At 33.2% G+C, this 26,732-nt stretch overlaps 1 protein-coding gene across 1 annotated transcript in view; it reads right to left on the bottom strand.

Annotated features, from left to right (window-relative positions):
* AGPS (alkylglycerone phosphate synthase) overlaps window positions 1–26,732 on the bottom strand; it is a 119,878-nt gene that overhangs the window by 54,107 nt on the left and 39,039 nt on the right. Inside the window, exons 8-10 of the mRNA XM_010959957.3 lie at window positions 26,265–26,345; window positions 10,314–10,439; window positions 7,663–7,771 (exon numbers count right to left, since the gene is read on the bottom strand). Coding sequence (XP_010958259.2) covers window positions 7,663–7,771; window positions 10,314–10,439; window positions 26,265–26,345 — 316 coding nt within the window. The remainder of the gene's footprint in view (window positions 1–7,662; window positions 7,772–10,313; window positions 10,440–26,264; window positions 26,346–26,732) is intronic.

Raw genomic sequence — 26,732 nt, 5'->3', positions numbered from 1 at the left:
ATGGAATGGACATTTGGGTTTCTACTTTTTTTTTTCAACTTGATTACCAGTTTATTACAAAAAGATATAACTCAGGAACAATCAAGTGAAAGAGATGCACAGAACAAAGTATGGGGGGAAGGGGTGCGGAGTCTCCATGCTCTCTCTGGAGACACCACCCTACCAGCACCTCCATGTGATCACTAACCCAGAAGCTCTCTGAAACCCATATTTTAGGGATTTTTATGGAGGCTTCATTACTCAGGCATGATCAATTAAACTGCTGACCATGAGAGACATTCAATTTCCAGCTAGCTACTCCTCACCTCTCCCCTTCCTGCCTGAGAGGTCAAGAAGTAGGGCTAAAAATTCCAATGATTTCCACATTTTGGCTACTATGAATAATGCTACTATAAATATAGGTGTACAAGTTTGTATGTGGACATACATTTTCCTTTCTCTTAGATATATACATGAAGACTTTCTTAATTTCAGTAAAAAGCTTTGATCTTATTCCATATAACACCCTAACCTCAGCTACCTTTTCTTGAGACTAAGTTTCAGACGAGTATAGCCAAGAGGGGGGGAGGGGCTCATTTCTTGTACCCAGACTTAACTAGTGGGACAGAGGCTCTACTTTGAGTGGTACACTAATACTAAGGTCCCAACCACTCTTGCCCTGGCTTGCAAAGGGCTGGTATCTCACCAGGATAAGCAAATCAAGACCTAGTTTCCTTCCTCCTTCCCCCTAGCACATAGCTCCTAAAGCAGAGGTGTTCTCAGACAAAAGCATGCCATTGTTCCCACCCCTCAACTACTGAGGCTTGGCTCAGAAATTTTGTCAGAGGAAGAAACAAGCCATAAAAAAGTTTCCAATCTTTTTTCAAAGAAAATTATCTGTAACAGAGCATAAAGAAGTTCAAGTCTAAGAATGCTCTTGAAAACAGTGGAGGATGTGGTAAATGGCAATTGGGAAAACAATTTGTTGGATATACAGGTGAAACTGCAGGTCAGCTATTTGCCTGGGTAGAAAGCATGGGTAGTCCTAGTAGAGCAATCAGGCAAGAGAAAGAAATAAACGCCAGAAGAATTGGAAAGGAAGAAGTAAAACCATCTCCAGTTGTAGATGACATGATTTTATATACAGTTGGCTGTATACTATGCCATTTTACGTAACAAACAAGCATTTGCAAATTATAGTATATGTAGAGGGTCCTGGAAGCAATCCCCTGCAGATACTGAGGAACAACTGTATAGAAAATCCTAAACAGTCAACCAAAATACTGTTCAAACTAATAAAAAATTCAGAAAAGTTGCAGGATACAAAAATTAACATATAAAAATCAGAAGCGTTTCTATACACTAAAAACGAATTTTCTGAAAAAAAAAAGAAGTTGATTCCATTTATAACAGTATCAAAGACAGTAAAATACACAGTAATAAATTTAACCAAGAAAGTAAAAGATCTCTACTCTGAAAACTAAGGCACTGATGAAAGAAACTGAAGAAGACACAAATAAATGGAAAGGTATCCTGTGTTTGTTCATGAACTAGAAAAATTAGTACTGTTAGAACGTCAATACAACCAAAGGCATCTATAGACTCAATACAACTCCTATCAAGATTCCAACGGCATTTTTTACAGAAATAGAAAACACATTCTTAAAATTTATATGGAACCACGAAAGACCCCAAATAGGCAAAGAAACCCTGAGAAAGAAGAACAAAGCAGGAGGCATCACATTTCCTGATTTCAAGCTATACTATAAAGCTACAGAAGTTAAAAGAGAATAGTACTGGCATAAAAACAGACAAACAGATCTCAATGTAACATAACAAAGAACCCAGAAATAAACCCAAGCAAATACAGTCATACAATATTTGACAAAGGAACTAGTAGTACTCAAAGGAGAAAAGACAATCTCTTCAATAAATGGCGCTGGGAAAACTGCACATTGACATGTGGAAGAATGAAACCTGACCTTTATCTTACACCACTCAAAAAAATTAACTCAAATGTTTAAAGACTTACATGTAAGACCTGAAACCATGAAACTCCCAGAAAAAAACATGGGAAAAAGCTCCCTGACGTGGGTATTGGTCTCATTTTTTGGAAATCACACCTAACGCATAAGCAAACAAAATCAAAATCAAGCAAGTGCGACTACATCAAACCAAAAAGATTCTTTCTGCACAGCAAAAGAAACCATCAACAAAGTGAAAAGACAACCTATAGAATTGGAGAAAACATTTGCAAACCAGATATCTGATAAGAAGTTAATATCCAAAATATATAAAGAGCTCATACAACTCAATAGCAAAAAGCAAATAATCCAATTAAAAAATGGGCAAAGGACTTGAATAAACATTTTTCCAAAGAAGTACACAAATGGCTGACAGGTACATGAAAAGATATTCAACATCACTAGTCACTAGGAGAATGCAAACTGAAACAACAATGTGATATTACTTCAAGCTTGTCAGAATGGCCATTATCAAAAAGACAAGAAATAACAAATGCTGGCATGGATGTGGAGAAAAGGGAACCTTTATGCACTGTCAGTAGGATTGTAAACTGGTGCAGCCACTATGTAAAACAGTATAGAGGTTCCTCAAACAATTAAAAAGAACTACCATATGATTTGGCAATTCCACTTCTGGGAATATATCTGAAGGAAACAAACACTAACTCAAAAGGGTATCTGCACCCCCATGTTCATAGCAGCATTATTTACAATAGCCAAGACATAGAAACAACCTAAGTGTCTGTCAATGAATGGGTAAAGACATTGTTTTGTGTGTGTGTGTGTGTGTGTGTATGTACATGCATACACACAATGAAATATTATTCAGCCATAAAAAATGAGGAAATCCTATCATTTGTGACTATATGGATAGACCCTGAAGGCATTATGTAAGTGAAATAAGTCAAATAGGGGAAGACAAATACTGTATGATCTCACTTTTATGTGGAATCTAATAAAAATAAACAATAAAAATACGCCAAACTCATAAAAACAAAAAAACCTATCAGACTTGTGGTTACCAAAGGCATAGGGTTGAGGGGAGGTAAAATTGGAGGAAGGTCGTCAATAGGTACAAACTTACAGTTATAAGATAAATAAGTATTAGGGATGTAATGTACAACGTGATAACTACAGTTAACACTATTGTATGACATACAGAAAAGTTGTTAAAAGAATAGATCCTAAGTGTTCTCATCACAAGGAGAAATTTTTCTTCCTTTTCTCTTTATTGTGTCTATATGAGATGATGGATGTTAACTAAATATTGTAATCATCTTACAATATATGTAAATCAAGCCATCATGCTGTATACCTTAAACATACAGTGATGTATGTCAATCATTTCTTAATAAAATCAGGGTGTGGGGAGAAACAACGGGGGGACCAACCCCTCTGGGGCTCAGAAAAAATCTCAAAACACTAACCCTAGGAACTATCCTTTCTAAAGGATACACTTTAAATGAGTGGATTTTATGGTATAAGAATTATATCTCAATAAAGCAAAGGAAACTTCAGTTATCTTCCTAAACAAGGAGCTATGAGTCATACACTTTACAAATAGGGATAGTTTTAGAAATAGGTATCTTGGGGAGGAGGGTGTACTCAAGTGGTAGAGCACATGCTTAGCATACACAAGGTCCTGGGTTCAATCCTCAGTACCTTCTCTAAAAATAGATAAGTAAATCTAACTACCTCCCTTAGCAAAAAAATAATAATAAAATAAAATAATCAATAAAAAGGTTAAAAAATAAATAAATAAAATAAAATAAAATAAATTTGAAATAGGTATCTTAGAATACAGAAAGAGTCTAAAAGAACTTAACCTCTGCCAGAAACGAGGCAAAGGCTGACAGATAAACTTATAATACTATACTGTTTCCTCATCCACCAACACAGAATTATTACTATATCTACTCTTACCAAGACAAGTACTATCACTTTAACTTTTAAAACTGCTAATTATTCTGTCACTCTCCTGACATCATCAGCAAGCTTATTTGTAATTCTTTGCACTCTTTTCAACATTTTTAGAAGCTCCTGATTATCTCAGAATTAACACCTCATGCTGAAAGTTGTTTCTACAAATAAAATGAAATTTTGTCAGGCATAAGCTCCTAAAGACATGTATCATCTGTTTTATTTATTCTAATCTATACACAGACTGCAGATAAGTTTAATAAATACTTGCTCAAACTCAAAAGTCATCAAGTTGAAATTCATTAAGGAAAAGGTCAATATAAGCCTTGACTTTAGATAAGAAAATTTTTCTATTTAAAATTAAACTCCAAGTTTCCAGCTTTTTGTGAAACATTTCTTTTCATCTGAGAAATAAAGTCATTTGAAAATATTTCTATGAAATACTGCATATAATAAAACCTAAAAATAATTCAACGAAAAAAATTAGAAACTATTTAAAAGCCAGTCAATGAGTGTTTACTTAAATACAACAGAGTACATTCAAGGAATGGAATATCAGGTAGCTGTCAGAAAGAATGAAACGATTCCAAATGTGATGATCTGGAGTAAGCCTTATAAAATTAAGTCTAAAGCAAAAAGTGTAAACTCTCATTTGTGTTTTTAAAACCACATACGTATATGCTTATATATAGCAAAAGTGTTTACTCTGGGCAAGGGAGATGCCTAAAAGACAGGAAAAGAAGGCAGATTTTCTCCCACATATCCTTCAGTACCTTTTGAATTTTGTACATGGATGTCTGTATTTTAATTTTGTACATATAATTGCTTATTCAAAAAGTTGATTTTAAACACATACACACAAAATTAAAAAAATTCTAATTATACACCAAAATTCTAATTAAATTTCTGTACACCCATACGGCTTCATACATATAGTAGGCACTCTAAAGTAGTAAAACCCACCATAACACTGTGCAATTAACAAAATAAAAATTAGTAAAATGAGACTTTGCATTATTGCAAGGTTAATGAAGTGATCAAGGCAAGTCTGTGCAACTAACCAGCTATGAGTTCCACAGCATGGGGTGGGGGATGGGAGGGTCCCCACTGTAAAAAGAAACTCCATCCAGGTCCCAAATGCAATTTGGCAGAGGACAACTCTTCATTCAGACTTACATTAAAATTAAGCCAATCACAAATGTTTACATCTAAATTCACTTCAACAGGAGGCTCATTTCTGTCGGGCTTTATTATATTTATTGATTCTTTTGCGCTGGGAATTTTATATCAAGGGAGTAATATAAAACTACTTAAGATTACTTATCACTTGATTATATGCATATTATATTAATATTTTATATCCACTTTATATAACTGTTTGCAAACAACTCCATGGCAATGTGACATCATATACATCCACGGAAGTACAGAAATGGGGATCGGGGACCATAAATACACTTATAAAGATCACTGATGCCATTATAATAAACAGCCACAACAACAGTAATAAATTTAACATTTGTTGAGTACTTACTACATGCTTATCAGTTGCTTAGCATAATCTCATTTGATCCTCACAAAAAGCTTATGAATATAGATACTTTTATTAGCCCCATTTTACGGCTAATTAGATTGTGTAAATTAGGTAATTCTCTATGCCCAAAGTCACAGAAATATAAGTGGTAAAGCCAGGACAGAAATCTAGATTGGAAAGACTTTCTGGTTCAGACTCTTAAATCAGTATGGCGTTTTGCATGGATATTTATAATAAAATCTCATTTAAATACAGTAATTTACCCTAGTACATGTTTTTAATAAATCATATTTCTTTGCCTACTTTATTATAATAATGAGTTTGCCTTCCTTATATTCATGCAATAATTCACTATTGAAGGAGGTAGCCCAGTCTTTTGGTTAAAGTTCAAACTATTTTAAAAGGCACAAAATGACCAAATTATCTCTACCCTATAACTCTCACCACTTCACTCCTAGATCTACTGCCCACTCTACCCTACAATTAAATCTTATGTTCTAATTAATACTGGAAAGCTGGCAGTCTTCATGAGGCAAATAGGCAAACATGGCTCTTTCTCACTTCTATGCCTGCTCACATGCAGTTCCCTCTGCAGGGCAGCTCCATCCCCATTTTATTCCCTTAACTCTTCCTGGAATTATTTTCTCCTTATCATCCATGAAGGACCATTTTAGGCATGACCCCTCTAGGGAAGTCTTCCTATGCACTCATCAATGTGACCTTTGTCTATATTTCTCCTTTGTTTACTTCTATTACAGAAATTATCTTATTCTATTACAATGGTCAATTATTACCTGTGTCCTTGAGTGTGTCAACATAGTACCTAGCAACCAGAATTTTTAAAATGCCAGTTGATGGGAGAAAAAAAAATATTTGATGCGGTTACTTGAAAAGATAATTTACATTTATAGAGTCGACTCCAACTATGCATACATCAATAGTGAAATTAATAATTATCAGTTTTAATACTTATGTTATTCAGTTTGATATCTGATGGCAAAAAGTTATATTCTTTTAGTTAACTCTTGGTTGATGCATTAGTACAAGAAGTTCTAGAATAATATTTTTGAGAGAATAATATTATTTTTCAGGAATTTAACATTTTATTTTTCTTATTAGAAATGTAGTTCTGTTTTTCCACAGAAGAGTACACTGATCAGAAAAGGAGTAAGAAAGTAAATTGGTGAAATACTTTGACAAAGGTTAGTGACTAGTTATGAAAAATATCTAAGCTATACCATTGGTTATCAACTTAATAGCTGACTTCTAGTGTATCACTAAGACACATAATTTGTTATTTTTTCCTTGATATTACCATCAAAAGTTAGAATTTATGCCCCAAAATCCTAGCTTGCTCTTTTTATCCATGAATATAGCCAGATGTTAAGAAAATCTTTTTTTACAGCATGTACCACCTCCTGACGTTAGTAATGAGTTCCTCTGGTAATTTGGAAACACTTGTTTTATTTTATTTCTCTAAATTTAAGGGATATACCTTTCTACCACTCTAAGAATTTAAAAATATAACCATGTTCACCTTATCCACAAAACTCACAGTGCCTACACAACAGTTGGTTTGCAAACTAGAAAGAAGGTTAGTTTTTTTTCTGATAGGTACAGAAATTCAATGTTTTGCATAAGATGAAGAACTATATTCTAATCTACCCAGCATCAAGTAAATAAGCAAAGAATACTACTTAAGTAGTGAAAAATAAAAGACCAACATAAGTTTTAAAAGACATGTGAATCAACAGAATTTTAAATTCTACTTCTTCAAAAAATCAAATAGCAAATAACAAAAGATAAAATTACAGAAAGACAGTAAGACAATACTTTATTAGTCCTTTCCCCTTGATAATTCAGAGAAGATTAGGGAGTACCATAACGTAAAATGTTAAAGTAAACAATTTTAAACCTTAAAAACTACTCTGACTAAAATTGATTAAAAACTCTAAAAGAAAAATAAAATAACATTAAGAAGACTAAGCTGGCTCTAAAAACCATAAAAAGGCAAAATACAAGAGAAAGTATAATAAGATGTTCTCATAATAAAAACTTTATAGAGTACTAAATTAAAGTAATAAAACTTAAAAAAAATTCTTTAAATATACAAAACGTGTCTTTCAAAGATCTGATAGCACAGATTTTCACAAAACTGAATTATTAACCTGTATTTTTTCATAATAAATTCGCAGTTATATTTACCTTCAGATCCCATGATGAAGTGATGGATATCAGGGCCTGTTGACATACGAGGTCCTTGACAGCTTTTTTCTATTATACCTCTAGGTGTTACCATTTTTATATGAACCACCTGTTTAATACAATGCATGATGTAAATTCTAGGTATTTGTCAGTGAACGCTGTGTGTATGTGCATACACACACGCATATATACTTGTATAAAACACTCCTTTTAAAAAATTGGTTTAAGTGATAAATGGTGCTTTCCTTCAGAATTCTACTTCTAGTAATTCTTATACTAACAATAAATTTTATGTAACTTTAAAAGAGGGAAAAATCATTCTTAAGATTGTTATTGGTCTAGGTATATTCATCAGCTTAAAAACTGAAGAACACATTTCTTTAAACCAAAGTTAGTCTAGGGTTGTCCATATGGCAAACAGCTGAAGGACAGAAAAAATATGCAATGATCATATTGTAACAGGTTCATTCTTTCATTTACTTAACAATACTTACGAAGCACTATTATGCATGTCAAGCATTGCTCTAGATGCTTAGAAATCTAAAAAAAAGAAAAATTTATTCTTGCCTTATCCTCACCTTCAACTTAACTACTTTAACCACTTAGTAGAAAAGAGTGAGAAGAATGAAGTATTAATTATGATTGAGTCAAAACTGGAATGAAGAGGAAGATGCAGTGATTGAGTTAAAGAGGACAAGAGAGAGATGTGTACAAGGTATGTCTCACAAATGTGAGAAAGTATGTTGTGGGAAGAGGGTCAATCAAAAAAACTTCCTCAGAAATGGTCAGGGAATAACTCAACACATTTTAAAAATGGTTTTTTGACAGGTAAATAAAAATAGTCTATTTATTGTTGAGGGAAATGAGCAGAGGACATAAATAAACAATTCATAAAACAAAAAAATAAAAATTGCCAATGAGGACATTTTAAAAGTTTACATTCACTAGCAATTAAAGAAATAAAAAATCTGCAGACAAAAATATAAATAAAAGGTCCAGTAAAACAAAGATTCTCATAGTGCTAGTGAGACTGTCAACTGGCACAAAATTTTTAGAGTAATTTGATTGTAAGGGTCCAAGGACCTAAAAACACACTTGATCCAACATTCAAGCTCTAGGAACTTACTCAAAGAAAATGCTTAAAGATGTATGCTAAAGAAATGACTACAAAGGATATTTTCCCCTTTGCTTTCTATAATTTTGAAATAAAAAATAATTTAAGTGCTCATTAATAGGGAATTACCTAAATAAACCATGAATTATCAATAAGAGAATTACATACACTTAAAAATGACGGTGCAAACCTAAGTTCATTTACATGTTAATATATTGATAACATAGTTTAAAGAGCAGATTAAACACAGTATGACCCTTTTTTATATTAAAAACTAGATATACACATGCAAATAAATACATTAAGATGTATGCTTATAATTGGTGGCCCTTAAACAACCCCAAAAAGGATTAAAATAAATTACATGCTTTAGCAGTACTAAATGTAGCAGTCTATCAACTATGTGCTTAACTGTGATAAAGCTTTTAATAATCTAACAGCAAAAGGATCAAATTCCACGGAAACTAAATTTATGTTATCTTAATTGCAAAAAGAAAATTGTGATTTCTAAAATATCTTCAATTAAAAAATAAAAGAATAATGTATATATCTTTAAAGTGTTCATAATATAGACACAAAGTCTTAAATTTGGGGGTATTAACTATAAAGGAACCAATATATTTCATCAAAGATTTAATATTTCTATCAATGAGACATTGATGAAAATATTGAAATATTAGATTTGAAAAACAAAGCTAAATAGCTCTAGGAATAATAATGTTAGTAACACCACTTTAAAAGTCTCATAAACTATTCTTTTAAACTGTTATCAAAATATTGATGATACAGGGAACTAACATCTATGAAAGACCAACTACATACCAAGGACTCTGCTAAGAGTTTTCATTTCATGTCCTTTACTCCTTATACTAATTCTATGTAACAAATAACATTATTCTATTTTATAGAGTAGAAAACTGAAGTTTAGAAAGGTGAACCAATTTGTACAAGGTCACACAATTAATCACTGGAAAAGCTACAAGTGGAACAAATGACCCCTAATTCCTAGCCAGGATGCCTATAGTTACACTATCACACTAATTCCCAGAGCAGTGGTACCAAATTAGCTAAAACAAAATGGTATGCACATAAAACATTACAGGTCACACTGCCTCTACCTGGAACATTTTCAACAGGCTCTTTAATTCTATACAGAAAACCTTTTTAGAAAAATAAATATAAAAATCTCGTAAGATGAAAGAGTAGAAATGACAAGATCACCTAAATAAATGGACTAAAATCTTGGTAGAGTTGAAGACCAAGGCTTAACAAGACTTGAAGAATTATATTTATATACATTTATAAGTCAGATACTATGACACATTTATAAAGCTTAAATATCAGTCACTTGAAAAGAAGCACTCTTAAATAATGACGACAGTCGTGTGTTTTAACTGTTTTTACTACACAGTAATGTTACTATAATAAAGGGGTACACTTTTGGGGGAACTCTCCAACTCAATTTTTAAAGGCTTTTATCACTTCATAATAATCTCTATGGACTAACCAATTATTACATAACTAGAAAAAAATTTACCAAGTCCTCAATATTGCCGTAGATATTCTTCTTCATGCCTGATGCCCGAGTAGATACCCATCCTCCCACAGTGCTGAATTCCAGGGAATCTGGTTCATGACCTGTACAATAACCACTTTCTTTAAGCTGAAAAACAAAAATTAATATTTTACTAGTGAAAATGGCCCCATTTCACACAGCACTCAACACATTAACTCTTCCCCCATTAAAATTTCCTTATGTCACTGTTTCTTGGATTCATTAAAACATATATAGAAAAAGAAATACTTTCATCATACTTGTTCAAAAATATTTAAGCTTCTGTCTAGTGGAAAACTTCACAAAACTGAAAAATATGGGCCAAAAGACAGTTATATTTTCTACAGGCTCACTAGCAAATCTTACTCTTTACATTATTTTTTTTTTCAAGCCAACTACCCTCTCTATTTTTTTTCCCCCACAAAGAGACAATTTAAATACTTAACGGAGATCAGATTATGTCTAAATAACTGCCAACTTCACCTAAACACTTTCAATAAATAAAGCATTTAATCTCTTATTCTCCCTATCCTAATATAATATGCAGCAGGCCTGCAGAAAATCTGAGCAAATTGCCTGTACTTAATTCTCTCAAGGAGTCATGTGTTTTAATGTACAGCCATCTGGCTAGGTTTCCTGCATGTAATATCATCATTTATTTGTGATGCAGATCATGCATTCCTGTACATTAAACAGTCACTTGTTTCTCATTTTTCTATATTAGCTTGGCTTTGCCATCTGTACAGCACCTGAGGTTGAATGGATGCCCTTTACTGCAACACCACCAAAGCCATTCCACTGAAATCATTTTAAAGACTCAGCCATCTCATGTCAAATGGTACAGACACCACCATCTGCATACTCACTGTCTACCACACTCAAGCCCATCAATCTGTGTTGACCATTTTGATAGTCATCCAGTTAAAGCAATCGCTTCTATTTTTCAAGTAAGCCATGCAGAGATGTAGAATATGTCAACTATTTTTGTATTCGTGTATTTCAGTATGAAAGTTGTAATCCAAAATTTGAGTCTATTAGGTTAAATATAATTTGTTACCTTTTGCACATAAACAATGCAAATTATTTATCTTGTCTAATTTTGTTACTAGGAAAACAAGATTTTAAAAGATATCAATAATTACATAATAGAATTTTGCCACTAAATATTCAATACATTTAATTTTAAGAGATTAGTAATCACTCACAAATAAGTAGCTTAAATACATGACTGAAAGTTAAAATGAAGACTTTCAGGCTGTTATGTTTCTTCTTAATTCCCAATCTATATCCGTATTATTTACTCTCAAAAGACTAATGCTACTCAATTTTTCTGAAAGCAGGAGAAGAAAAAGAAAAAGCACTCATGGAACACTTAGATGTGCTGGGCACTGAACAGCGAATTTTCACATATTCTCATGACAAAAATCTCCATATCAGTGAAATCAAAGCAAATCATTAGATACACATTTAAACTACTTTCAAAAGGATATCCAACATTAGATAAACTATTAATTTGCCTTTTATGTCTAGTAGGCTACTTTGTTATCTTCTCCAAAAATAAGTAGCTACTGTAAGTCAGTAATTATGTAAAGCAACGAAAATGAGGATACAAAAAATAAATAAATAAAAGATAGTTTTTATGCTCAGGGGGCTGGCACACTAATTTAAATCTACTTATCTTAAAATCTGATTAACTTCCTACTAGGTAAGTAAGGTAAATGTGATGGCTACGAACCTGAGTTTGAGATATGTCATTTACCTTTGTGGGAAAACATACATACTACAGTATGCTAATTTAATAAGAAACAATTACTGGCATACAATAAGTGCTTAATAAATGGTATCTATAACCATACACATTCAGCCACTTCCTCTTTTAAAAGTCTGTCTTTGCTAACACCATTAGCTGCTAAGAAAAATCTGCTGAAGAATCTTATCAATAAAATAAAATAACTTCTCTTTCCCATCTATATGCCATAAAGCTCTGTGGAAATAGGGACTTTATCTTAATCTGGTATTCCCATTCAGTATTAAAACAACAAATATTTTTTAAAAATTCAAATAAATGTTTTAATGTTAAAGTATTAAAATAAATATTAAAATATTAAAACTGACTACAATGTGCTAAGCTTCAGACACATCATTAAACAAGCAAATCCTAAATTGCAGAACTTGCATTATACAGAGAAAAAAACTGAAATTAACAAGAAATGTAATTATATTAATAAAGGATAATTAGAAGTATAGCAGAAAAAAAAAGTAGAGCTGGAACGTCCACCTCTACCCAAGTTGAAGTGAATGGGACTAGATTTACCCTCCCATTTTTAAAGAACAAAAGACAGAAAAATATAGATACAAAAGTTCTCAAACACTGAACATGAGGTAGCAAAAGACAGTGGTCCTTATGAGAAAGCAAATAAAGAAGGTGAGCACTATGACTGCCCCTACCTTATTGCCCCAGGCTGCAGTGCAGGAAAAGAGAATCCAGATGAAACTCATCAAACACAGTGAGCTGGGGAGACTGAGTTTAAAGCTGTAGAAAACCAAGGCATCTAGAGTTCACAAGAGAAAATACTAAAGAGGAGAAAGCAGCAGAGAGAGAGAGAGCCCTAGAGACTGGCAGAGGGTCCCTGTTCAAGTAGTCAGCAGAGTACTGAAAAGCACATAGAAGTGAGAAAACCACCCAGGACCAAAGGAGAAAATAATCCAGAAGGATTAGAGAATAGTGCCAACAACAGTACTTGCTCCCACCAGCTCAACAGGAAAAAGCTCATTTCACAGAGCATGAGGTAGAATATCCAGGAAGGTCATTCCTCAGTAACACAAAATGATTAGCCTCAGACAGATCACTACTTTAAACCCACCTAAAAGGTTATAAATGCAAGAACCAAAGGATTGGACTGTTTCCAAATAACCACATCCCAGAAAAAAGTTCAAGAATATTACTGAATTGAAAACCAGCCAAGATTCAACAAGATAATATTCACAATGGCTGGAATCTAATAAAAAATTACCAAGCATACAAAGAAGCAGGAAAGCACAATCCATAATGAGGAAAATAATCATTATGAGGTGAATAATCAAAACCAACCGAGAACTAACACAGATGTTAGTATTAGCTTACAAGGACATTAAAACATTTATTATAACTGAATTCCATATGCTGAAAAAGTTAAGTAGAGACACAGAGGATATAAAAAGACCCAAATTAAACATCTATTGTATTTTAACCCTAAAATACAATATCTAAGACAAAAAATACAGTGATGGGATTAAGAACAGAATATACACAGTAAAGTAAAAGATTAGTGAACTTCAAGACATAGCAACAGAGACAAAAAGGCAAAAAGTGAAAAGAGAGCAGTGAGTCATGGAAATTCAAGCAGCCTAATATGTGAGTAAACAGTGTCCCTAAAGGTCAAGTGGGGGTGGGGGAGGGAAGCAGATATTTGAATAAATAATGGCCAAGCATTTTCCAAATTTGATAAGAACTATAAACTCACAAATCAAAGAAACTCAACCAATCCCCAACATAAGAAACACAAAGAAATCTATACCAAGGTCTATTAAAATCAAATTGCTCAAACCAGTGATTAAAAAATCTTAGAAGTAATCAAAGGGAAAAAAAAACCATGTTATGTATACATGAACAAAGATAAGGGTAACATCAGATTTCTTGTCAGAAACAGTAAAGTGAGATGACAGTGAAGTAACATCTTCCTATCACTGAAAGAAAACCACTATCAATCTTTAATTCTATACTCAGCTAAAATATCTCTAAAAAAAAGCAAAAAGGCAACCTTGAATTAGTGATTATAGCAAGGTTGCAGGATACATGGTTAACATACAAAAGTCAGCTGTCTTCCTATCTATCAACAACGAGCAAGTGGAATTTGAAATTAAAAACATTTACATTACCCACCGAAATGAAATACTTATGTATAAATCTAACAAAGATTATGTACAAGACTACATGATGAATACTACAAAACTCTGAAGGACGAAATCAAAGAATTAAATAAATGAAGAAATATTCCACCTTCATGGAAGACTCAATATTGTCAAAATGTCAATTCTTCCCATATTGATCTAAGATTCAATGTAATCCTAATCAAAATCCCAGCAAATTATTTTACAAGTATTGACAAATTGATTCTAAAGTGTATACAAAGAGGTAAAAGAGCCAAAAGAGCCAACACAATATTGAAGGAGAAGAACAGCCAGGAATTGGACTGACACTGTCCAACTACAAGACTTACTATAAAGCTACAGTAATCAAGAAATTGACATTAAGGGAAGGACAAATAGATCAATGGAACAGAACAGAGAACCCAGAAATAGACTCTCATAAATACACTTAAATGATCTTAAATAAAGAAGCAAAGGCAGTAAAATGGAGCAAAGTAGTGTCTTCAACAAATGGTGCTTGAACAACTAGACAACCATATGGAAAAAAAAAAGAACCTAAACAAAAATCTTACACCAAACACAAAAATTAATTCAAAATGGATCATAGGCCTAAATGTAAAATACAGAACTGTAAAACTCCTAAAAGATAACATAGGAGGAAATCTAGATGACTGTGGCTATAGAAATGCCTTTTTTAGATACAATACCAATGACATAATCCATGAAAGAAAGAAAGAATTAATAAGCTAGATAGACTTAATTAAAATTAAAACCTTCTGCTCTGCAAAATATGAAGAGAACTGGAAGACAAACCAGACTGGAAGGAAACATTTGATATTGAAAAGACATACCTGATTAAAGACTACTATCTAAAATATACAAAGAACTCCCAATATAGCCAATATTTTATAACTATAAATGGAGTATAACCTTTAAAAATTGTGAACCACCGTGTCGTACACCTGTAACTGACATAATATTGTACATCAACTATACTGCTACATATACAGACATATGAAGAACTTTTAAAACTCAAAATTAAAAAAAAATTTTTTTTAAATGGACCAAAGACCTTAACAGATAACTAACTGAAGATAGCAAATAATCATATGAAAAGATGTTCCACATCATATGTCATTAGGGAAACACAAATTAAAACAATGAAGTACCATTACACACCTATATGAATGGCCAAAATCCAGAATACTGACAACACCAAATGCTAGAGAGGATGTGGAGCAGCAGGAATTCTCATACAATGCTGGCGGGAATGCAAAATAGCACAGCCACTTTGGAAGACTATCTGGCAATTTCTCACAAAACTAAACATACTCTTATCATACAATCCAGCAATCATATTCCTTGTATTTACTCAAAGGGGTTGAAAACATATGTCTACATAAGAACCTGCACACAGATGTTTATAGCAGTTTTATTCATAAATGCCAAAACTTGGATGCAACCATGACATCTTTCAGTAAGTGAATGGATAAATAAACTGTGGTAATCAAGACAACAGAAACTATTCAGTGCTAAAAAAAATTAGTTATTAAGCCATGAACAGGCATGGAGGAAACTTAAATGCATTATTATTAAATGAAAGAATCCAATCTGAAAAGGCCACATATTCTATAACTCCAACTATATGACATTCTGGGAAAGGCAAAACTATGGAAAAAGAGAAAGGTCAGGGGTTGCCAGTGTTGGGAGTAACAGAGATGAATAGGGAGAGCATAGAGAATTTAGGGCAGTGAAAATACTCTGCGTGATGTTATAATGATGGATATTTATGTGATTATACATTTGTCCATAGACTGTACAACACCAAGAATGAACCTTAAAATAAACTACAGACTTATTGTAATTATGATGTGCCAATGTAGGTTTAGCTACCTACATTGGTTAAAAAAACAAAAACAAAAAACAAGCAAACAAAACCTACTACTCATGTGAGTGATGCTGATAATGGGAGAGACTGTGCATGCTTGGGGACAGTGACATATGGGAAATCTCTGTACTTTCCTTTCAATTTTGTTTTAAACCTAAAACCACTCTAAAAAAAATAAAGTGTTAAAAAAAAGATAAAGATATTTTCAGACAAATAAAAGCAGAAAAAATTCATCAACAGCAGACCCACACTAAACATATTTAAAATAAGTCTCACAAGCAGAAGGAAAATATCTTCAGGTAGAATTAAAGGCACCATAAAGGGTAACTAGGTGGGTAAATATATAAGATGTTTTCTTATTGTTTAAATATCTTTAAAAGATAACTGCCTGTTTCAACAAAAATTATAATGATATACTGTAGGCTTTGCAATATATCTAAGAGTAGAATGTACGACAAAGCACAAAGGAGAGACAAGGGGAGTGGGAACTATAACATTTTATGATTCTTATGCTAAACTCTTAGTGTTATATTATCACCTTAAGGTAGAATGTTTTAAGTTAAAGATATATACTATAAAACCTGAATCAACTCTTAAAATAACAGAACAAAAGTTATAGCTAATAAAGAAACAAAAAAGATAAAATGGTATCATAAAAAATGCAATCAAAAAAAGGCAGTAAAAGTGGAAAAGGAGGAAAAACAGATGGGAAATACAGAAAACAAATTGTAAGGTGGCACTTTTAAAGTGAACCACATCAATAAACCACATTGAAGGTAAATGGTCTAACCACCCCAATTAAAAGGTAGAGACTGTTAGGTTAGGTAAAAAGACCCAACTGCATGCTGTCTACAAGAAAAGTACTTTAAATATAAAGATATAAATCAATGAAAAGTTAAAAAATGGTAAAAGGAAAAAGATATACCATGCTAACAACAGTCAAAAGAAAACTGGAATGGCTGTTTTAATATCAGATACAGTAGATTCAAGCAAAGAATATTATCAGGAAGGTCATTTCATAATAACAAAATGCTTCATTAATCAAGAAGCTATAACAATCCTAAGCATTTATTCCTCCAATAACAGAGCTTTAAAATATATGAGGTGAAAACTGATAGAAGTGCAAGAAAAAAACAGATCTGTAATAACAGTTGAATGTTTTAATTCCATTCTGTCAATAACTGATAGAACAAGTAGACAGAAATTTTTTTTAAAATATAGAAGACATGAACAACACTATAAATCAATTTGGCCTAATAGATGTTTATAGACTACTCCAACCAACAGCAGCAGAACACATATTCTTTTCAAGTGTACATGGAACATTTACAAGACAGACCATATTGTAGGCCATAAAAGAAATATCAATTGATTTGATAGAATTCAAGCTATACAAAAAATGTTTTCTGAACACAATGGAATTAACATAGAAATCAGTAACATAAAGACATCTGGAAAAATCCCCCAATAATTGGAAACTAAATAACAACTTCTAAGTACCCATGGGTCAAAGAAAAAAATCAAAAGGGAAGTAGAAAATATTTTTAATATTTGTATGATACCACTAAACCAGTAGTTAGGAGAAATTTATAATACTAAAAACCTATATTAAAAAAGAATGGCCTAAATAAATCACCTCATCTTTCATGTTAAGACACAAAAAAGCATTTGACAAAATCCAAAATCCATTCCTAATAAAAACCGTCTGCAAGGGTCCCAAACAGGAAGAACCCAAATAGACCCACACCAAGACATATCATAATCAAGATGGCCAGAGTCAAGGATAAAGAAATGATTCTAAAGGCAGCAAGAGAAAAGCAAAGAGTAAGTTACAAGGGAACCCCCATAAGGCTCTCAGCTGATTTCTCTACACAAACACTACAGGCCAGAAGGGAGTGGCAAGATATATTCAAAGCCCTGAATGAAAAAAAAGATGCAGCCTAGGGTCCTTTATCCAGCAAGGCTATCCTTGAGGATAGAAGGAGAAATAAAGAGTTTCACAGACAAAAAAAAAGCTGCAGGAGTTTAGCAACACTAAACCCATGCTAAAAGAAATATTGAAAGGGCTATTCTAAATAGAAAAGCAGCAGGATGTTACAGAAATGAGAAACACACAACTGGAAAGGTGATAACTCATGAACTACAAATAAAGTAAACATGAAATTATAAAAGAAGACATACAAATCACTGAGAGTGGGAGAGGGAGGCAGGGAAATATAGAATATTTTTTTCTTTCTTTTTTAATTTTTTTTAACAGTAGGATGGGTTTGAGATCATGTTACTATCAGTTTAATAAAAACAGTTATAGTAATGGGTTGATAGATTTACAAAAAAGGGTAACCACAAGCCAAAAATTTACAAAGGAGTCACAAAAATTAAATAAAATCCATGATAATACAAAGGAAAATTACCAAACCACAAAAGGAAGAAGAAAGGAACAAAGAGGATATACCAATTCAACTGCAAAGATAAGTTCAAAATGGCAATAAACACACATCTATCATTAATTACTGTAAATGTTAATGGACTAAATGCTCCAGTCAAAAGACACAGAGTGGCAGACTGGATAATAAAGCAAGAACCTTCAATATGCTGCATACAAGAGACCCACTTTAGGGAGAAGGACACATATAGATTGAGAGTGAAAGGATGGAAAAGGATATTCCATGCAAATGGAAAAGCCAAAAAAGCAGGTGTTGCAGTACTGATTTCAGACAAAATAGACTTTAAAACAAAGGCCATAAAGAAAGATAAAGAAGGACATTTTATAATGATTAAAGGAGTGATACATGATGAGGATATTACACTCGTTAATATATATGCACCCAATATAGGAGCACCTAAGTACATACAAGAATTACTAACAGAGATAAAGGGGGATATTGATGGGAATACATCATAGTTGGAGATTTTAACACTGCATTAACATCACTAGACAGATCTTCCAGACAGAAAATAAACAAGGCAACAGAGAAATTAAATACTACAATAGAAAACCTAGATTTGGTGGATATTTTCAGAGCATTACACCCCCAAAAAATAGGATATACATTCTTTTCAAGTGCACATGGAACATTTTCCAGGATCGATCATGTACTTGGGCACAAAAGAAACCTCAACAATTTTAAGAAGATAGAAATTATCTCAAGCATCTTTACTGACCACAATGCCATGAAACTGGAAATCAACAACAGAGAAACAAAGGAGAAAAAAAGGAAAGCATGGAGATTAAACAATATGTTATTGAAAAAACAATGGATCAATGAGGAAATCAAAGCTGAAATTAAAAAATACCTTGAGACAAATGATAATGAAAGCACAACCACTCAAAACCTATGGGACACAGCAAAGGCAGTGCTAAGAGGGAAGTTTATAGTGATACAGGCCTTCCTCAAAAAAGAAGAACAATCTCAAATAAACAATTTAACCCACCACCTGAATGAATTAGAAAAAGAAGAACAAAAAGCCCCAAAAAGCAGCAGAAGGAAGGAAATAATAAAGATCAGAGAGGAATTAAATACAATAGAGATTAACAAGACTATAGAAAAAATCAACCAAACCAAAAGCTGGTTTTTTGAAAAAGTAAATAAAATCGACAAACCTCTGGCCAAACTCACAAAGAAGAAAAAAGAGAGAGCACAAATTAGCAAAATAAGAAAGGAAAATGGAGAAATTACAACAAACAAAATAGAAATACAGAATATCATACGAGAATATTATGAAAAACTATATGGAACTAAACTGGATAACCTAGAGGAGATGGACAAGTTTCTGGAAACATACTGTCCTCCAAAACTGAATCAAGAAGAATCTGAACACTTGAACAATCCGATCACTAGAAAGGAAATAGAAATAGCAATTAAAAACCTCCCTACAAATAAAAGTCCAGGACCGGACGGCTTCACCGGGGAATTCTACCAAACATACAAAGAAGAACTCATACCAGTCCTTCTCAAACTCTTCCAGACGATTGAAAAGGAGGGATTACTCCCAAACTCATTCTATGAAGCCACCATCACCCTGATACCAAAACCAGGCAAAGACACTACAAAAAAAAGAGAATTATAGGCCAATATCACTGATGAACATAGACGCCAAAATCCTCACCAAAATTTTAGCAAATAGAATCCAACAACACATAAAAAAGATTATACATCATGACCAAGTGGGGTTCATCCCAGGGACACAAGGCTGGTTCAACATATGCAAATCAATCAGTGTAATACATCACATCAACAAGAGAAAGGACAAAAACCACATGATCATCTCAATCGATGCAGAAAAAGCATTTGATAAAATTCAACACCCATTTATGATAAAAACTGTCGCCAAAGTGGGTACAGAGGGAACATATCTCAACATAATAAAAGCTTTATATGACAAACCTACAGCCAGCATAGTACTCAACGGTGAAAAACTCAAAAGCTTCCCACTAAAATCTGGGACAAGACAAGGATGCCCACTATCACCACTCCTATTCAACACAGTCCTGGAAGTCCTAGCCACAGCAGTCAGGCAAGAGAAAGAAATAAAAGGGATCCAAATGGGAAAAGAAGAGGTAAAAGTGTCATTATATGCTGATGACATGTTACTATATATAGAAAACCCTAAAAGGTCCACACAAAAGCTACTAGGGCTGATTGAAGAATTCAGCAAGGTAGCAGGTTACAAAATTAACATTCAAAAATCAGTTGCATTTCTTTACACTAATGATAAATCAACAGAAGAAGAAAGTAAAGAAACAATCCCCTTTAAAATAGCACCCAAAGTAATAAAATATCTGGGAATAAATCTAACCAAGGAGGTGAAAGAATTATACACAGAAAACTATAAACCATTGATGAAGGAAATTAAAGAAGACTTTAAAAAATGGAAAGATATTCCATGCTCTTGGATTGGAAGAATCAATATTGTTAAAATGGTCACACTGCCCAAGGCAATCTACAGATTTAATGCAATCCCTATCCAATTACCCAGGACATATTTCACAGAACTAGAAAAAATCATAATAAAATTCATATGGAACCATCAAAGACGTAGAATTGCCAAAGCATTACTGAAGAGAAAGAAAGAGGCTGGAGGAATAACTCTCCCAGACTTCAGACAATACTATAGAGCTACAGTCATCAAGACAGCATGGTATTGGTACCAAAACAGACATATAGACCAATGGAACAGAATAGAGAGCCCAGAAATGAACCCACAAACTTTTGGTCAACTCATCTTTGACAAAGGAGGCAAGAATATACATTGGAATAAAGATAGTCTCTTCAGCAAATGGTGTTGGGAAAACTGGACAGCAGCATGTAAAACAATGAAGCTAGAACACTCCCTTACACCATATACAAAAATCAACTCAAAATGGATTAAAGACTTAAACATAAGACAAGATACAATAAACCTCCTAGAGGAAAACATAGGCAAAACATTATCTGACATACATTTAAAAAATTTTCTCCTAGAAGAAATAAAAGCAAGAATAAACAAATGGGACCTAATGAAACTTACAAGCTTCTGCACAGCAAAGGAAACCAGAAGTAAAACAAGAAGAAAACCTACGGAATGGGAGAAAATTTTTGCAAGTGAAACCGACAAAGGCTTGATCTCCAGAATATATAAGCAGCTCATACGACTCAATAAGAAAAAAATAAACAACCCAATCCAAAAATGGGCAGAAGACCTAAACAAGCAATTCTCCAAGGAAGACATACAAATGATCAAAAAGCACATGAAAAAATGCTCAATATCACTAATTATCAGAGAAATGCAAATCAAAACTACAATGAGGTACCACCTCACACCAGTCAGAATGGCCGTCATTCAAAAATCCACAAATGACAAATGCTGGAGAGGCTGTGGAGAAAGGGGAACCCTCCTACACTGCTGGTGGGAATGCAGTTTGGTGCAGCCACTATGGAAAACAGTGTGGAGATTCCTCAAAAGACTAGGAATAGACTTACCATATGACCCAGGAATCCCACTCCTGGGCTTGTATCCAGAAGGAAATCTACTTCAGGATGACACCTGCACCCCAATGTTCATAGCAGCACTATTTACAATAGCCAAAACATGGAAACAGCCTAAATGTCCATCAGTGGATGACTGGATAAAGAAGAGGTGGTATATTTATACAATGGAATACTACTCAGCCATAAAAACCGACAACATAATGCCATTTGCAGCAACATGGATGCTCCTGGAGAATGTCATTCTAAGTGAAGTAAGCCAGAAAGAGAAAGAAAAATACCATATGAGATCGCTCATATGTGGAATCTAAAAAACAAAAACAAAAACAAACAAACAAACAAAAACAAAGCATAAATACAGGACAGAAATAGACTCACAGACAGAGAATACAGACTTGTGGTTACCAGGGGGGTGGAGGGTGGGAAGGGATAGACTGGGATTTCAAAATTGTAGAATAGACTACACTGTACAGCACAGGGAAGTATACACAAAATGTTATGATAACTCACAGAGAAAAAAATGTGACAATGAGTGTGTATATGTCCATGAATAACTGAAAAATTGTGCGGAACACTGGAATTTGACACAACATTGTAAAATGATTATAAATCAATAAAAAATGTTAAAAAAAAAAAAACCCTCTGCAAACTTAGAAGGAACTTCCTCAACTTGATTACATGCGTTCACAAAAAAAACCCTATAGTTAACATCATACTTAATGGTAAAGGACTGAATGCATCTCTCTTAAATAAGGAAGAAGATAAGTATGTCTACTTTCATTTCTTTTCAACATTGTGTTAGAGGTTCTAGCCAGTGTAATCAGGTGAGAAAAACAAATAAAGGCATACAGATTGGAAAGGAAGAAGTAAAACTGGCTTTGTCACAAAGGATATGATCATATATGTAGTAAATCTAATAAGCTAAAACTTTTAGGACTAGTTAGTGAATTTAGCAAAATTGCTAGATAAAAGACCTACATATAAAAGTCAATTTTATTTCTATATACTAATAAAGAACACTCAGAAATTGAAAACTTTAAACAATACCATTTACTATGATACAAAAAATATAATATTTAGGGACAAATCTATTAAAAATATGACATATTTGTACACTGAAAACCACAAGACACAGCTGAGAGAAACAGATCTAAAAAAACCCAAAAACCTAAAGATATACCATGTTCATGGGTCAGAAGATTCAATATTGTTAAGATGTCAGTTTTCCCTAAATTGATGCATAGAGCTGTTGCAATTCCAATCAAAATTTCAGCAGGTTTTAAGAAAAAAATGAGAAACTGATGAGATGATTATAAATTTCATATGGAAATAACAAGAACCTAGAATAGCCAAAACAACTTTGAAAAAACATTTATAATAAAGCTACAATAATCCAAACAGTGTGGTACTGGCATAAAGATATACAATAGATCAATGGAACAGAGTCCAGAACTAGAAGCACATTATATATAGACAACAGACATTTTTTTATGAGGGTACAAAGTCAATTCAGTGAAGAAAGGGTAGTCTTTTCAACAAATGGCGCTGGAACAACTGGATATTTATATGCAAAAAAAAAGGAACTTCAATCCATCCCCCACACCATACACAAACATTAACTCAAAATCTTCAAAACTCACCAGAGACTTGAATATAAACTAAAAACTATGAAACTTAAATGATTCTAAGGATTCTGGCTCAAGCTGCCCAAAGAACTAAATTTCCACCAACTGAGAATGAGAAGCCTACAGGACAAGCAAATTGTGGAGGGAAAACTGAAATTCAATTTTTCAAATGTGGAGTTTGAAATGTCTATTAGATATGGAAACATCAACTAGGCAAATCGGTATGCAAGTCTAGAGATCAAGAAAGAAGTCTGAGGTGGCATAAATTTGGGAGTCTGGCATATAGAAGGAATGTTTAAGGTCAGCTGTGCTTAAATGAAGCAGACAGTGGCTCAATAAAAAGCAGTGAAATGAATACAAGTTCTAAGTACTTTTCATTATTAACTTATCTCATTCTAACAAAAACTTTATGAAGTAGGAATTATTATCTCCATTTTACAGATAAAACTGAGGCATAGAGATATGCATCCCCGGGGGAGGTGGGGGAAACACAAGTCACATATTCCCAGACTATTAACTAATAAAATTAAGTAGCCAAAGATTTAATAAACCTAGTAACAAATTCCTAAAATTCATTACTGACATTTAGTGATCTTCCTTAAATTTTATACATATTAAAATCAATGTAATCCACAAGTTAAAGAAATGAAAATCTGTGCTACTCAACTACTATATCTGTGTCATTTTAAAACTTATAGAAAGAAAAAGCAGTAAGTTTTAAGTTGGTTACCTCAGCTGAAGAAGAAACTGAAGGACACAGAAGTATAACGAGAAAGAACATGAACTGGGATCAAAACAGCTGTAGAAACTGTATTATAGCCTACTAGGGGCAAAAAGAAATGTTCTATATTGGCATTTAGGGAAACGAACTAGTAGGTAAAATATCAGAAGTTCCTAGTCTAGGAAAATGTCATTTAAATTTCAAGGAAATATGTCCCTTGAATTTTAATTCTAACCTTTAAAAAAAATTGGAAAGGTTAAAATACTACATCAAATGCCATAATAAAGGATATAAAAGTACAGACAAGAAAGGCCATCCTTTGTTATATAAAAAAAAAACTGTGTTAATTCCTCTCAGCATAATAGAAGACTAACACAGGCCTTTTAACAGATTTTTCCCATTAAATACTATTATTCTGCCCACTGAATTTCATTATAAACTATAATAATTAACAAAATCTAATTACTTTGACTTATATAAAATCTTGACTTATTAAAGATCTTTAACACTGTCTCAATGAGTATGTTGAATTTTATCCTGGTCCCATCACTAAATCAAATAATAAACACAAAAGTTTAATTTTTTCAAATCCTTTCATATGGAATTGGTCAATGGCATACCAACTTTATTCAACCCTTTACTATGAAATAAGGAAAAAGATAATTAAAAAGAAGATGAACAAGTATATCACATCTCTATGCCCTGTTAAAAGGTAGGAAGGAGGAGTCTCTGTACCCCAAATTGAACAAAGTGATCAAGTACATCACCAGCAAATTGGACTTTCTAATGTTTGTTTACAAAAGCTTAGTTACTCCAGTCATCTCAACCATATTTGAGAAGGCTGAAGGAACCAACACATTTTAATAACTACCTATTTAGAATCCATAAAGAGAATCTCAAGTTTTCCTAAAATTTATTACAATCCCAAAAAAAGGGCTATAAAGATTCCAAGAGTTTAGCTTATGAATGAGATACGCAGTTTTCAATAAAATTATGCAATAAAAACTTCAATGAATAGCAAATATCAACCTCTACTCAGTTGTTCAAATTATCATCAACTTCTGAGAATTCTATGTCCATTCTTACTACCTTACTTCAGGTCACTATCAGCTCTTGCCTGAATTACTGCAGCAGTCCCTTAATCCACATTTACATGCCTATCCATTCTCCACACAATAGCTAATGAAAACCATCTAACTACAAAAGGAAAGTTCAAACTTTCAGGGCTTTATGATCTGACCTCATCATGTTTTCCTGGCTTCATCCTTTACCACCAATATATGTACACTCACTCAAAATATAAACACCAAGAAAGTGTGTTCTCCCACATACACGGACTAGATCTCAGCCATACTCAACTTGCTCTGGGAGTATGCAGGTCCTCCAAAGCAACAGCTGCCCATAAAGCTTCTGCATATGCTGCTTCCACTGACTAGATTGTTCTCCCCACTCTCACTTCCTTTTCACTCTCACTCACCCTGAAGTCTCAATTTAAATATCGAGTTCTCTTTGATACCTTCTTTGTTCAATTCCTTCTCTCCAAACCTCATCTGATGAGCCATAACACCTCTTATTTAGCCTTCACCTAGCAATTCTCACTCTGAATCATAATTGTCTATTTATCCAACTTTCTGCCATAATATAATGTAAGCTTTCCAAGGGTAGGGGATGATGTCTTATTCACTACTGTGTTTTTAGCATCTAACTCAATGCCTGATCCACAACAGAAACTGAACAAACTTGCTTAATGAATACTGTGAAAGGTACTTTATTCAGAGAGGACATACAGCAGTTTTGAAAATCTTTATTAAAGAAATAACATACTTGTCTTTCCAACTCTTGTCCTGTTATGCCAGCCTCTACATGAGCTGTCAGATTGTTCTCATCAACCCAGAGGATGCGATTCTGTTGCAAAAGAAGAAAGAAGTCTCATTTCCATGAACAAACACTTTCTCAGGAAATATAACTTTCTACTCAAAGCAGCAAGTGACAGGATAGAAATTAAACAAGTAGGGTTACCCACAGCTCCACTTATCCTTGACTACTCAACATGACAGACACAGTAACATAGGCAGTGTATTATACAAGAGTTGGCTGAAAACAGACATTCAAAAAGGGAGGAAGAAGGTTTCAGATAAAATGAGACAAAGAAACCACCAAAAGCGACTGTGGCCTTCTCTGAATCCCCAAACAAATGAACTATAAAATAAAGACAATTTTGAGACAGCTGGAAAATGAATGTCGACTGGATATTAAATAATATAAGGAATTACTTTTAATTTTTCCAGAAGT

Source organism: Camelus bactrianus, chromosome 5, assembly GCF_048773025.1.
Source record: "Camelus bactrianus isolate YW-2024 breed Bactrian camel chromosome 5, ASM4877302v1, whole genome shotgun sequence".
NCBI lineage: Eukaryota > Metazoa > Chordata > Mammalia > Artiodactyla > Camelidae > Camelus > Camelus bactrianus.
This window is presented reverse-complemented; position numbering and strand designations above follow the sequence as displayed.